Source organism: Myodes glareolus, chromosome 1 (genome assembly GCF_982192425.1).
Source record: "Myodes glareolus chromosome 1, mMyoGla1.1, whole genome shotgun sequence".
In the NCBI taxonomy this organism is placed as follows: Eukaryota; Metazoa; Chordata; class Mammalia; order Rodentia; family Cricetidae; genus Myodes; species Myodes glareolus.
The window spans coordinates 5373110-5387446 of NC_142026.1; the positions used below are offsets into that span (position 1 = coordinate 5373110).

Sequence of the window (14337 nt, forward strand, 5' to 3'; positions counted from 1 at the left end):
GTGCAGCAAGCTGTAGCAGGTTCGGCAAACGGCCAGTGCAGTCTCAGAAAAATCTGATACCTCAGAAAAGTGTCCACGCCTGGGCAAGCACTGATCAGTGTCCACGGCATCCAGGTGAAGGACGGCAATTTTGCTGATGGCATAAGACCAGAATCAGAGTCTCATAGGTCTGGTAGCCCAGACAGGTGCTGCAGAGGAACACAATGGGGCTTGTATGTGCTCACAGAGAAGTTTCCTAAAGACGGGTGTTTATACTTTGTAGAGTCTGTCTTCTATGCCAGAAATTAGAAAACACTTGGTTGAAAGAGAAAGTGCCTCGGGGTGTGTGCAGGCTTCCCACGATGGCTGAGCCCACCCAAATTGTCCTGTTCACCTGTATCCCGTGGCTGGTGGCTTCCCACGATGGCTGAGCCCACCCAAATTGTCCTGTTCCCCTGTATCCCGTGGCTGGTGCATCTGGCACCTGAGAGCTTCCGTAGCCTGCAGCACTTGCGTTTGAGATGGTATTTTTAATTTATATGATGATTCTTATTTATCTATCGCCTAATTTCTTTTAGGTCCAATTTAGTTCCTTGAAGACCCAGAGGGGTTGTTAACTATGTGACTTAGTGTAGTTGTTTTTCAAATGTGAGCATGTAATTAGATTCAGGATGAGGGAGTGCCTGCAAGGACTTGTCCCTAGAAGGAGACCGTGTCTGGGGGCCATGGGAGCAGAGACAGCATCTGAGGTTAAGATACCTAACTCTGCCCTTGACCCATCTCCACTCCCCAGACTTTCAGTGCAATGTTCCTCTGGGAATGGAGTCCGGACGGATCGCTAACGAGCAAATCAGTGCCTCATCCACTTTCTCCGACGGAAGGTGGACTCCTCAGCAGAGCCGACTCCATGGTGATGACAATGGCTGGACACCCAACTTGGATTCCAACAAGGAGTATCTCCAGGTGCTTACCCAGATACTGGCGTGTGTGTGTGTGTGTGTGTGTGTGTGTGTGTGTGTGTGTGTGTGTGCTGTGGGTGAGAGAGAATGTGATGTGTGGGATGGTGGGACAGTGGTGTGGCCCCCTCAGCTAGAGTCAAAAGAGAATGCTAAAACATAAACACAGAATGCATGAGAATTGCATCCATCCATCCATCTGTTCATTCATCTGTCCCAAAGGCCCTGTGCTATGCCAAGCATTGTGCTGTGTGCTGGGGTGTGAGTAAGAAGACCACTGCACTCGCCCTTGTGTGAATTAGTGGGCCTGAGGAGAGTTGTTTGGCCATGATACTGCTTACCCTATCAGTATAAAAGGAATGTTCTAGAAATAGTTCCAGATCTTCCTCATTCTTGGCACAGGAAGGCATCAGAGATGTGGGAAGAGCGTTTTCCTAAAGGCAGGTTTGTTGGGCGCTAGCTGAATATGGCAACTTCTTCTGATCTTTGCTATCTGGAGGGAGCCTGCCAGGGAGGTTTTACACATAGCTATCAGAGAACACATGGGAAAATGTCACTATGGAGAATGAGAACTCGCTCCCCAGATGCTCGGCAGCGTCTTTTCAGACTATTGTTTGCTGTCTTCCTGAGAAAGTCTTGCAGCTCATGTTGAGTAATCTTCCTGCCCTGCACACGGGTTCAGCTCTGATCCCCTGGGAAGAAGTAAACAGGGGGAGAACAAACTGCCAGTTCTACACCAGAGCAACGTCTGCATTTATGACACACAGAGACAGCCTTGTGACCCAGGGACAAGCCTGTCCCAGCTCTGCTCTAAGACAGATACTGCAGTGCAGATAGCAGGGAAGGGAGAAAGAGCACTTAGAAACTCCAGGGGGCCACGGGGCTCTAACAACACAGCTCTCAGGTCATTTGTCACTGTCTCTTCCTCTGCCTCTCAAAAAAATCCTTTCATCTTGCAAAGCTTCTAGCAAGTTCTTCATTGTTACAGTCTATATACTATACTCCTGTTTTCACCCCTTTAATAGTCTAGTTTTTCAGTATAGCAATCTACCTTTTCTTGTGTACAAAGAAGTTCCTGTGCATGTCTCTTGAATGTTTCATGATGCCATGCACACATTGAGTAGCCAGTAAGTGCTTACTAAATTGGCTTTCATCAGTTCACAAACACTAACGCACATAGAGACTGCCATTAAGAAAGGCCAAAGACCATACTGACAACATCCAGTAATTTTCAAGTGGTTTTGGCATTGTCAGAGGGGAACTACCTCCTCATAGGGTAAAAGATCAAGACTTGGTGCATAAGCCTAATTAGTTGGGCAGACTCTGCACGCCCTTTGACCCCTTGGTGACCTGAGTGATTATAGATGGAGTGTGGGAATAAAGGGAGAGAAGACGGCTATGGATTACCACTTCTAGAGAATTACAGTAGACTGCATTGGAGTATGCTGTGGGACAATGGTCTTTTATCCTGTCACTTGTGTTATTTTTAATAAAACATTGATTGGCCAGTAGCTAGGTAGGAAGTATAGGCGGGATGACCAGGTAGGAAGTAGAGGCAGGACAAGGAGAATTCTGGGAAGAGGGAAGTTTAAATCTGCAGTTGTGACGCAGCCACAGCGGACACAAGATGTGACTGCCTCGCCGAAAAAGGTACCAAGCCAATGGCTAACACAGGCAAGAGTTATGGGCTAATATAAGTTATAAGAATTAATTAATAAGAAGCCTGAGCTACTGGGACAATCAGTTTATAATTAATGTAGACCTCTGTGTGTTTATTTGGGACTAAATGGCTGTGGGACGTGGAGGGACAGAAACCTCTGTCAACAGGAGTAGAGAGTTTTTTGCCATTCAAGGTTCCTATAGGACCCTTTTGCCTTCATGGTCTGAAACAGACTGTAGGTTACTTAATGAAGGGGTCATAAGTCTAAATGTCCACTAGTTAGAAGAAACTGAATATTATCCATTCAGTTTTGCAAGTAGAAGGGAAAAAAAATCAAGTTCTATTTTTCAAGGAAAAATGTCTACCCTGGTAAGAGTCAATTGACATTAATTGTCCTGTGGAAGTACATACTGACGGTTCCAAAAACAGACGAGTTTGTGAGCTTAGCACGACATCCACGACCTATGCAGGAAAGGGACGTGGGTGTGTTTGGGAGGAGTGGGCCCCTTACCTTCTGGCTTCTCTTTCCAGGTGGACCTGCGCTTCCTAACCATGCTCACGGCCATTGCAACACAGGGGGCTATTTCCAGGGAGACCCAGAAAGGCTACTATGTCAAATCGTACAAGCTGGAGGTCAGCACGAATGGGGAGGACTGGATGGTCTACCGGCATGGCAAAAACCACAAGGTAGGTGGGCTTCCCCAAGAGTGGGCCTCCAAGGAGTTTCAGGCTGACTCCGTGAGGAGCCTTGGCTTAGTGAGGCTCAGAGAACTCATGGAGGCAAAGGATACACTGTTCCTGAGATTTCCTTTTTTGTTTTTGTGATTGGAAAACTCCATTTCTCCAGCAGCTTGGTTACTGTTGCATTTTGCACAGCAGAGAGGGAGAGAGGAGGGGGGCCCATAGAATGTTATCTAACTGCAAATGAAGGAGAAAACGCCTCCCCACTAAAGCTTCCCCAGCCTCCCCCCTAAAGCTTCCCCACACCGTACAGAACCCGGTGAGCATTTATGGCCTGAGTCTCTTCCACATGCTGGACTAACAATCACAAAACTGCAAGAACCGGCAGTTCAGGAGTCACTGAGGTCTGAAAATGAAAGGACACAAAGCCCTAAGAGGGAGTCCCCGTGTCCCTGAGAAGAACCAGGACTATAAATAATGAGGAGAAATCCTATTTGTTGGAGTTTGGATCTGAACTGGCAATTGTGATTATCGGGGAAGCATTGAACCCTCCCTGCTGGTGCCTTCAGTGTCTGGAGCTCCCAGGCATGCGGTCCATGTGATCAATATGAGGCTTTTGTTGTACACGGGGATGAGTGTCTGGCACTTGGCACTCTTGAATCACGTGGCGTTCTGTGTCTGCAGCTGGCAAATGAGTTGCATTTGGCATATGGAGGGCTCAGTGGAAATGCTCCGTTTTCACCTAAGTGGGGACAGGAGCCTCTGGACTGGAAGTGAGTTCAAGGTGATCCCTGCAGGCTGGTTGAGTCTCACTTCAGGCAGGTGGGGGAGGCATACTGGGAACTCCCAGAGCCGGCTCACCCTCCCACGGAAGGTAATCAGAAAACACAGGTCTGTTTCTCAGCCTTTGCTGCAGTCCCGCAGGTGCAGGTCTGCAAAGGTATAAAATATCAAGATAAAGCATCTGTGACCAAAAGAGCATCTCTTTGGTCCCTGTCACTGTCCCAAAGCATCATGCTCTCCATCTTACACATACAACTAGAATCCTTGGACCCAGAAAATTTGACCCTATGATGTTGCGATCTCTCACATAGGAAATGTGAGTTTTTAAAGGAGTAGTTTTTGTTGGCTTTTTTAAATCAAAATCGCCATAGTAACATGGCACCATTCATATGAAAGCATGGTTTCTAGACATTTCCGGCTATCTCTCTGACATACAGATTATTTGTGACTACGTACTTCATGTGACTAGTAAAGGAAGTGAAACATTTAGCACTGGGAAGACACCATCTCCTTACCTGTCAGCTAGGTCTGTAGCTTGCAGAGGCTGGGTACCAGTCAGAAGCCACTGAGTCAGCCCTGGGGGCCACAGGAACTCAGAGATGAGTCCTCATCTCACCCCATTCCCTTCCTCCTACTTTCTTTCTCTCCACCCACATTTTCAATAAGAAAATGCTAAAACCTGGGATTTCAGCTAGCAGGTGAGGGCCAGCAGCCAGGTAGGAATGGGTCCAGGGGAGAGGCACGAGGCTCCCTGACAGTCTCCTTGGTCAGGTTCAATGACTAAGCAGTACTGGCCAGAGGGACGCTGTAGCATAAGCTGATTTTAAAAGCACACAGATGGACTGGGATGCTATTTAAAACACCATTTGTAAGAAATCTGCTTTTGGAAATACCTTAGCACTGCACATTTTGATAGGACGCCATCCTCCTGGCTTTATCCTGGCTATTCAGTTTTGCAGGGAAGATATTCCTGAGTCTGAACTGAGCTCTCTAGTTCTTCAGACTCATCCTTTTCAGTTTTCCAGGTTGAATACATTCTCGCCATCTTCTGCATCCTCCTCCCACCTTTGGCAAAATGTTTCTCCCCAGTAGGCAGTGGCTTGAGGGTAACTTGAGGGTCTTGATTTCGGTTTTGCGTTAAAGGATCAGTTTTGCCCACATAAAAGGAGCTGGGACAGAGAAAAAGCCCTTTCTCTTTCCATTAGAAACACATTCTCCTGGTACTTAAAATGAGGAAGGAAATGGAAAGCCTGCCAATTAGGCTCACCTCATTGTGCCTGTGATGGGAGGCCAAGAGGCCTTCCCCTCCTCTTCCCCCCGGCAAGGATGCTCTGAGCGACCTCTGCGTTAGCAGGTCTCCCCCAGATAGCTGTGTTTACTGTGCGGTTCCCTGGGCTGCTGGGGTTGGAATAGTGGAGTGAACCATGCCAAATAGATTTGTCAAGTCTGCCATAGTTTGATTTGATGCCATGACAGGGAGGCAGGAGGAAGGAGGGGCCTGGAGAGCAGTGAGGCTGTAGGGAGGAGCTCATCCACCGCTGGTATTACCACCGAGTTTCTCTTTGTGGTTTCTGGATGCTGGGCACTGTGCCAAGCTCTCTGGTGTTCTGTGGTGGGCTTGAAAGTACCATTCAGACAGCAGGACTTAACGAAAAAGCAGAACAGGCTGCAGCGAGCTGGCTTGAGAGTGCAGAGCTAGGGCTGGAAAACACCTCCCTTCTCTGTGCATAGGAAGTAGAGAGGGCACAAATTTGGAAACTCAGTTTCAGTTCCCTGACCACTGTCAACACCAATGCAGCATATCAAAGACCAGGGAACTGGAGAAAGCAGAGAAAAACAAGATTAATGAGCACTCAAGTTGGTGGCGGAAGGCTGTGCTATGTCACTGTGGTTTTCGCCCTGCCTGGGCAAGGCAGGGGCTAAGCCTGTGAGTGCCTTTCTTCTTTCTGCCGGGAGGTGAAGAAGACTAAAGAACTCTTCTCCAGCCTTCCTAGTCGGCGAGCAGCCTCTTTTCCATCTCTTTATGCTCAACAGGTATTCACGAGACTCCCCATGAAATGTCTGGTCCACGATGCTGGTGGCTCATGAATTTTCCCTGGCAGAATGCAGCCTGCTTACACAGACCAAATGCACAGCACACCCCGGTCCTCACCCTGCTCCACATGCCATAAGTATGGAACCCATGACTTTTATATAGGCAGGCCTTCCTTATGCATATTTATGGTGCAACCACAAAGCAGAGAGCCCATAACCAACCAATGTGCTCCTTCAGATTATACAAATTACTTCACATGCGTCCCTTCAGAAACCACAGCAGAAACTACTGCCTTTGGTTTCCCTAGCTGTGTGAGTAGCATCCCAGATACAGGAACAGAGCTGTCAATAGAGTGGTAAGAAATTTCATGTGTCCACGTGCAAGTGTGTATAATTACAGGTGCAATTTCGTGCATACACACCAAGAAAGGTGCACGGAGAACAACGGGAACAGCTCAAAGGCCCCAATGCTTGCTCATCGTCCTTCCCTCCTCTCGGACTCTGAACCCATAAATCTACCCGAAGGCTAAGTCTATGGAATGGAGGCTATACCTGAGGGATGAAGTCATGACTGTTCTTGGGACACTGGGACAAAGACCATTGCCACCTTTAGTTGCCCTTTGTTTTGCCAGTGTAGGCAGCTCATATTGGTATAGTTTTGGTTACCTTCCCCTTCTTATGTATGCTCGGCAGCTTTTTTCTATTTGGAGGTGGGGAACCAACACAAAAGAGATGTCCTGATCCCTGATGTCCGGGTTTGAAGATAGAAAAGATAAGGTAGAATAAGCCTTGGGCCTGCGGTTCTGCAGAATTACCCAGTAATAAGTGCAGAGATGCACCAAACTCACATTAATGCAAGGGCAAATGCTAGGAGGGTCTGCAAACCCTCAGGCACCGACTTATTGCTCAGAAGTTCATGACGTTTCCCAGGTGAAATTGTAGCTCTGAGCCTAAGCAGCTTGCCCCAGGGACAAGAGGATCTCGGAGTCCCCAGGAAAGGCAGTCCTGGTCACCAGGCTTCGGCGTGGAAGCAGATGCTCTCGCGGTCTGTCCCAGGCCTTGTTCTTGCCTCCCATCCATTCCTGGCAGCCAGGAGGAGTCCCTGTTGACTAACAGGATCTAAAAGTGGTCTATGCAGTTCAGGATTCAAAGCTAGGCATTGTGTGGGGAATTGGGGCTCCATCACAGGGTCCTGAAGATGGAGTTTAAAGAAGTTGCTATTTATTTGATTTGGCCACTTCCCTTCAAAACAAGTGCGCCTGCTTCTAAACTCTTCTGTCCTGTATTATTTTCTTAATGAAAACAAATCATTTTGTACATCAGAGACTTGGAAAGGAGAGTGTTAGAAGGTCACACCCCAAGCTCAGGGCATTTGCCGTGGATCTCTGAGGTGGTGGGTGGTGGGGCCTTGGCTATTCCCTTCCCAGCTCTGTCATAGTGTTCACAGCCGCCCCATGCAGTGGCAGCGGCACTGGCATCGCAGCTCCTGCAGGCCGAGCACCTGGCCATCTGCAGAGGGAAGGTGTGCCACAGATGCAATCAACGGGTCAGAACACAGAGCTCCCTTGAGCAAGCTGTCAATTTAAAATGTAACAGATTCCCGTGGGATATAGATCTGCCTCTTAAAACACAGACCGGAAGGGCTGCGAGAAGTCATCCAGGCCTTGCACTTGAGCTCCCTCAAATAAATGTCTCCTCCCAGCTTCATTCTTTATCGGGAGTGTAATTATTTCCCCCCAATTAATAATTTTGAGGATTTTTTTTAAAGTCTCTTCATGAATACTTGTTTTTACTCCTTTTGTGGTTTGTCTTCTTGATGCTGTTCTTATATAAAGACAAGCGTGTGACTCAAACCTCCAGCCTCCAGAAACCGTGGATGTGAGTGTGTGATCTAAGCCCGGTAGGAGTGCGTGCTCTGAAGAGGCAGATGCCCTCTGAGTTCAGGTCCCCAGTTTGTGCGTCCCTCTCCATTACGACTGAGAGGAGTCCAGTGTGCTTGGTAATTCAGTTTGTCCTTTATCCATTTGTTGGGGGATGAGCTCAGACCTTTAGCCTCTCTACTTAGAAAGCTCAAGGGAAAATTTCATTATACATGCGCTTGAACGGTCCTCTGTCAGGCTGCTGCTAGCCAGCTTCATCCAGGTCCCCTGGGTGCTGACCTGTCTCAGAGCTGAGGCCGCCTCCCAGGCGCTGCCAGCCTTGCTGCTGGGGTCCTTGTGCTCCTAGGCCAAGAATGTGCACAGAGGTTCTGGGAAAGAAGGGGTGTGCCTGGGATTTGGGACTCGCCGTTGGCCATTTCTAGTGAACCTAGATAAGCACGAAGGGGAGGGCTTCATCTGGGGAATTCTTCACTCTCCGCTCACTGCTCTGTGGCTGTAGAAACTGGTCCTGGAAGAGGCATGTGGGTAGTAGGTGCTGTTTGAGCTCAGTCCTTGGTGGGGTTTTGTTTGTTTGTTTATTTTGCTTTGTTTTTGGTTTTGATTGTTTTTGGTTTTGGATTTTTCTCTCTCTCTCTCTCTCTCTCTGTGTGTGTGTGTGTGTGTGTGTGTGTGTGTGTGTGTGTGTGACTTTCTCCTGCCCACTTTAAAGAAAGAATGGCTACCATGACTGGTGGTGTCAGGACGCTCTCAGATGTTGAGGGACTTCATCACTGATGAAGTGTCTGCCTTTGTCCCTCCCTGCATCTTTCATAATGGTGTATGATTCTTTTCCAGCCTGTTCCTCAAGCCATTCCTCCAGCCTGGGTCCCCAAGTGTCCTCCTCTCCCCTCTCCTGTCCTCTTTTCTCTGATGCTTTCCTGTCTAAAATCCTGAAACCTTAATCCTGTTAGTAGGCTGTGTTCCAGGGCTCAGCGTCTCCGTGGGAGTAACATGATCTTGCATTAAATGCAGAGGCCCCACAAGGCACGCACAGATGGGGATGTGCGCAACCCACCCACCTCCACTCACCCCCAGAAGAAAGCAGTCTGATGACAAAAACAGCCCTACAGTAGGGGAGGAGGAGAGCAGAGGTCATCACAGTCACAAATGAACATTTGGTTATCAAAGGGCTCCTTTACCCTCCCACCTCCCAGCCCTCCCCAACCCTCCCTTAGATGGATGATAGATAGATAGATAGATAGATAGATAATAGATAGATAGATAGATAGATAGATAGATAGATAGATAGATAGATAGATGATAGATAGTTGGATGGATGATAGATAGACAGAAAATGTCTGCTCACACATGCACGCACGCGCGCACACACACACACTTACATGAACACATCCCTTTTGACTGCATCTGGTTAAGTTCCCACATTCACTGGAATGGAGGCAGCTTGTTTTAAAACTTTGGTTATGGTCTTTAAGAAGGAGTCTTAAGAGAGAAATGTCAAGACTGTGATCTGTAAACAGAAAAGGAAACAACAAAGCCTTACCATTACTTCCCCCAGTGCCACAGCCCCTCCTTCCACCTTGCCTGCTTGGTACAGCAAATTAATTAAATGGGATGCCATTCATTGATTAACCATTTAATTTTATGTGCAGATGTGATGGGTGGTTTAGGAGAAAATGCGAGACAACAGGACAGGAGAGGAGGAAGGCTCCTGGCCCCGTATCAGGATAAGCTGCTGCTCTTCCTGAGGGAGCAGTGGCTTCCCAGTTCCCCCACCCTTCTTTCCTGGCCTGCTCTGCTCTTCTCTTAGATCTGCAGCAAACATAGTGCAAAGGAGAACTTCAGATGCAATGAAACATTTATTAATGGGGAGAAATCATTTTTAAGAAAGAAGTCCTCTGTATTAATTCTACCTCAGAGTCGAGCACAGAATCATCTCTGAAACATACTTCTGCTTTCTTTGCAGTCCTTGGAGCTGATAGAGTTCAGACGTTTACAGCCACCTAGAAGTAAACAGCAGATTCTACCCATGTGTAGGAAAGAGACGGGTAGATGCTGAATTTTTCTCTCCCTGGACACCACACTCTTGTGACGAGCAGCTTGCCTATTGGAGGGCTTTCGTCACCTGGGGAGCTCACACAGCTACTGGGCCTGAGAAGGTCACCGCTCTCAGGAGCTCCACAACTTTTCCAGAATCCTTCTCTTGGTCCTTGAGGCAGGCATAATGACCTACAGCATCTACATTATCCCAGACATAGGGATGTAGCAGCAGATGAATGGACATAGGATAGGGTCTAAAAGTAGGCAGCACATCTCTCTTGTAGGGACCTGGAAGAGTGTATCATTCTAAGCCAGGCCAAAGCTCCTATCTGTACTTTAAAAAATGCATAAGGAAGGCTAGCAAAGGCAAGTTGGCCAAGACTAGGAATGGGCAAGAAACAAGGAAAGGAGCTTAAAAAATCATCAGTGATCTCATCTTGCTAGATGGGTGGATTTTTTGTTTCTTCTGCGTTATATTATATAGTTCATAAGACCCAAGCCTGGGGGTCATGGGCCTGGTGAACCTGTGCAGACTGTTTTTCTCCTGGGGGTGTTAGATGACAAGGAACTGAGGTGCTGGAGAGCAGCTAACTCACAGGGCAGTACCTCCCCCTCCCCCAGAGGTGCGAATCAGAAATCCATTCCATGCTGCTGGGTTTCCGATTCTATCCTACTAAACTAAAGCAAAGGCCTCAAGAATCAATGGGAAAATGTTGGATTATGTTCAGAATTTAGCAAGGCACCAAATGGATTACCAAGTCACTTTGAGCCCTGAATTGGTTTTTGAACTTAATTTGCACAGATGCACTCAAAGAAAGTTCTTTGCTCATCGTGGCTTTTTAAAAATATAATATACATATTTAATCAATGACCCCCAGAAAGCTAGGGTCAGCTTGAACACACTCCTAGCCTTCCTTTGGGAAGTAAAGCAGCTGTATCATATTTTTCTTTTAAAAAGAATAAAATGTATATCCTCTCCGACGTTTAGCTTTTAAAGCAATTGTGAAAATTCTATCACTGTGTTTGGTATGTTCCCATCTTGGCATAAGACATATGAGCAATCTATTGATTTTCCCCACCATTTCGGACACCTCACTGCCAAGGTTCGGCTTGACAGTCTTTAACCACAGCAGGACCTAAAAGTGAGTGGCCTTCCAAACTGGAACTCTCCTGACCGCCCAAAGGCCCAGTGATGACTTGGAACTTAGTTCCCACTCCGACATCTGGCCTAGGAGCAGGTCAGGTCTCAGGCACTGGGACAGGTCACAAGGGCTGCTGGGGTCCAGTGTCTACCCACAAGCTTACAATGACTTTATCTTCCTAAAGGAGAAATTAATGTATCTAAGGTTTATTGATCAGCCTATCGTGATTTAGTGAGTCGGCAGAGAATGGGGAATGAAACCAATTTCCTGGCATCATTTCCCAGGCATGCTACCTTGTGATGCCTGGACTGCAAGCCAAAAATCCATCTTAGGGAATTTGATCAGAGAACAAATGACAGGTGGTTCCAAAACCACAGAGCACTGAGAACGTCATAAAGATGTATAATATATGATAGCATTTACCAGCTATAAATAGGAGAGATGGGAGATGCAGGGAGAAAAATAGAGACCTTGTAAATCTATTGGGTCAGGAGAAATAGAAACTGCTTAATATTTCATTAAAATGGATTTTCATAAATTGCACTTTGACATCTTTGGACAAAAGACAGTAGATAAGGACTAGGGTGTTGTTATTCATTACTCTTGGTTATTAATAATTTGAACTGTTATTGAACCAACACATCAACAAGGTATATCCTGCCTGTGAATGGAGCACTCACCATGTGTTCTGGGCACTATCTGAAGTGAATTAAATAGCCGCAGCAATTGCCCACAATAGCACTTAGATTATAAGGAACAATGGGTCATTCGAGTGCCCTTTTACAAAGTGGATGTTCTTAGAGGACCTCAAACTGTGAAGACTCTTGTGGAGAAAGCTTAGAGTCTGCTGGCCAGAGAGGGACCAGGAAGTCGACTTCTGCAGAGCCCTCACTCACAGTGAAGGACAATGTGGCCCGAAGGAGACAGAGATATTTGTCCACCTTGTGCTCCAATGGCAGCAGAGTATGGCTCCAGGATCCTGATGAAGTGGTGGGGTCCGTTTTGTTCTCTCTGCTGCACTCAGAGTGAGAGGCATGCAGAGAGTCTGGAAATGGGGCAGACACAGATACACGGTCAAAAGCCAAAAAGTAAGCAGTAAGGACCTAAACTTGGAAACATGGAAAATAATTTGAACCTAAGTTCAAAAGAGTCATTGTTTGCTCTCTGAGATTGGAGAAGAATGAGCCAAACTGAGCAGCAGAATAGAGTTCCATGGGAGACGGTTTGCTTGTCTCCCATCCTGCCTGAGGCTACTATAGGTGGAGCATAAGGGCCTCCACCCAAAGTCCGTGGTCACATGCATTCATGGGGAGACAACCTCTCTCTGACTGGTGCATCTGGACACGTTCACCCCAGTGCCCATATGCGGCACACTTACTCCTATGCTGCCCACTCCCAAGGATACTCCAACTATGTAATCATTTTCTTAAGAAGGGAGGGTCGAGAGTCAGGCGTGGTGGTATGTGAGAGTAGTGTGTACCTGTGATCCTAGCACTCATGAAGCCAAGGCAGGAGGATCTCAAGTTCAACATCATACTAAACTACATCATGAGTTCTGGGCCAACTTGGGCTACAAAGTAAGACCCTGCACCAGAAAAGGCAGAGGGAGAAGGAGGAGGAAAGAAAAGGCTTCCTAGGATTGTCTGCCAAAGCTGAGAAATGAAGGGGGTCAGATAGGATAAAATTGGATATTAAAAACACATAAAGCATGCTGTGTTCCTAAATGGTACCAGCATGGTGTATGTGTTGTGGATTAACAGCTGTGTGTGAGTTCAAATCCTTTCAGCTCTCCAATTACGTATTTATGTGCTGACTGAAGCCACCTCAAATAGGAACTGCTTGGTGTCTCCTGATGGAGGCCACACACAGTCAACATCACAATCCACAGGGAAGATCCAGAGGTGGTCCCCACTGCTCACAGCACCCGTCCGAAATCAGCAAAGTGTGTCATTTGCTGCTTCCTAGCCAAAACAAAACAAAAGACCAAAACGCCTCTGTTGCATGTTGAACCCTAGAAGGACCGACTCATGGTTTGAACATGGATTCTGTTCCTCCAGCCCTTTCCCCAGTGCTGTAGAGTCATTGTCAGACCCAAGAAGGCGAGGCAAGATCTTCCCTGGACTCCATGCTCCTCTCAAAGATTAGAATATCAAGGGGTCAGGCAGCTCTCCTCACAGGCCTCTGCCTGCGCTGACTCTGGCTCACCACCCTCTAGGTCCTTCCTCTCCCTTTGCTAGCCTGCTCTTCTCGTCCCCTGTCTGCAGGCACTGTACAAGCAGCAGCAGGGGTAAGCCTGGGCGAGAGGAGTGGTTCTTCTTCTGTCCCTGGTTTTGTACTGTGGGTTAAGCTCAGCAGACTGATGACATTTGTTTCCTTTTTTCTCATGTAGAACAAGCTTCTTCCCCACTTCATTTGGTTGCAGAAGGTGTGAAGCCTCTTGTCCTTTCTCCTTCATCTGTGGAGTGTTCTAACTGCCTCTATCTTTTGGCCTCAGCAAATGGAAAATATGGAGGGTTTGGGGTTGCCAAATGGTAGGGCTCACAGTTTATCGAGAAGAAAAGACTGCATTGTTGGCTGCCTGTAAGCTTGCCCCCTTCTCCACTGTTCCTAAAACCATTCTGTAGTGGGGCTGTAAACTCCCTGTGGGATCACATCACTACTGTGACTTGACTTCTCTTTAGCCCGCAATAGGACTCCTAGCTTTCAGCTAGACTGCTGTAAGTTCATCAGTAGAGATAAAAGTTCACAAAGGAAAACACAGACTTGAATGCCATGGGTCCACACAGAGATGTGTGAGCCTCAGTTTTCCCATCAGTAAAGTAGAGGTTGTGAGTGTGGAATTCAGTCATCATGTTGACAGTGGCTGGCTTCATAGGTGTTCAAATACACTAGGTTTTCATTTCTCTTGTCCTCTCTCTGTCTGTGCCCTAAACACTTGGCAGATACTAAGTGTTAAGAACTAGAGAGCATAGTTTCCCTGTGCAGGAAAGAATGCTGGACCAGGAAGACTGGCCATGAACAAATCTACAAGGTCCTGTAGTTGCTATATGTATGACAGGCATGAATTAGAAATGGCAGTTGGCTGCTTGTCTCTTCCATCCACCATTATCCAGGGAAATGAAAGAAACCCTCATATTCTCGCTCAAGTTACTTATTTTTAAGGGGAAACACACAAATACATAAGG

General features: G+C 47.2%; 1 protein-coding gene across 4 annotated transcripts in view; it reads left to right on the forward strand.

Moving 5' to 3' along the window:
• Nrp2 (neuropilin 2) overlaps positions 1 to 14337 on the forward strand; it is a 115894-nt gene that overhangs the window by 43119 nt on the left and 58438 nt on the right. For all 4 annotated transcript variants that reach the window (XM_048459278.3, XM_087903655.1, XM_087903656.1 and 1 more), the window contains exons 6-7: positions 773 to 942; positions 3127 to 3282. In XM_048459278.3, coding sequence (XP_048315235.3) covers positions 773 to 942; positions 3127 to 3282 — 326 coding nt within the window. The remainder of the gene's footprint in view (positions 1 to 772; positions 943 to 3126; positions 3283 to 14337) is intronic.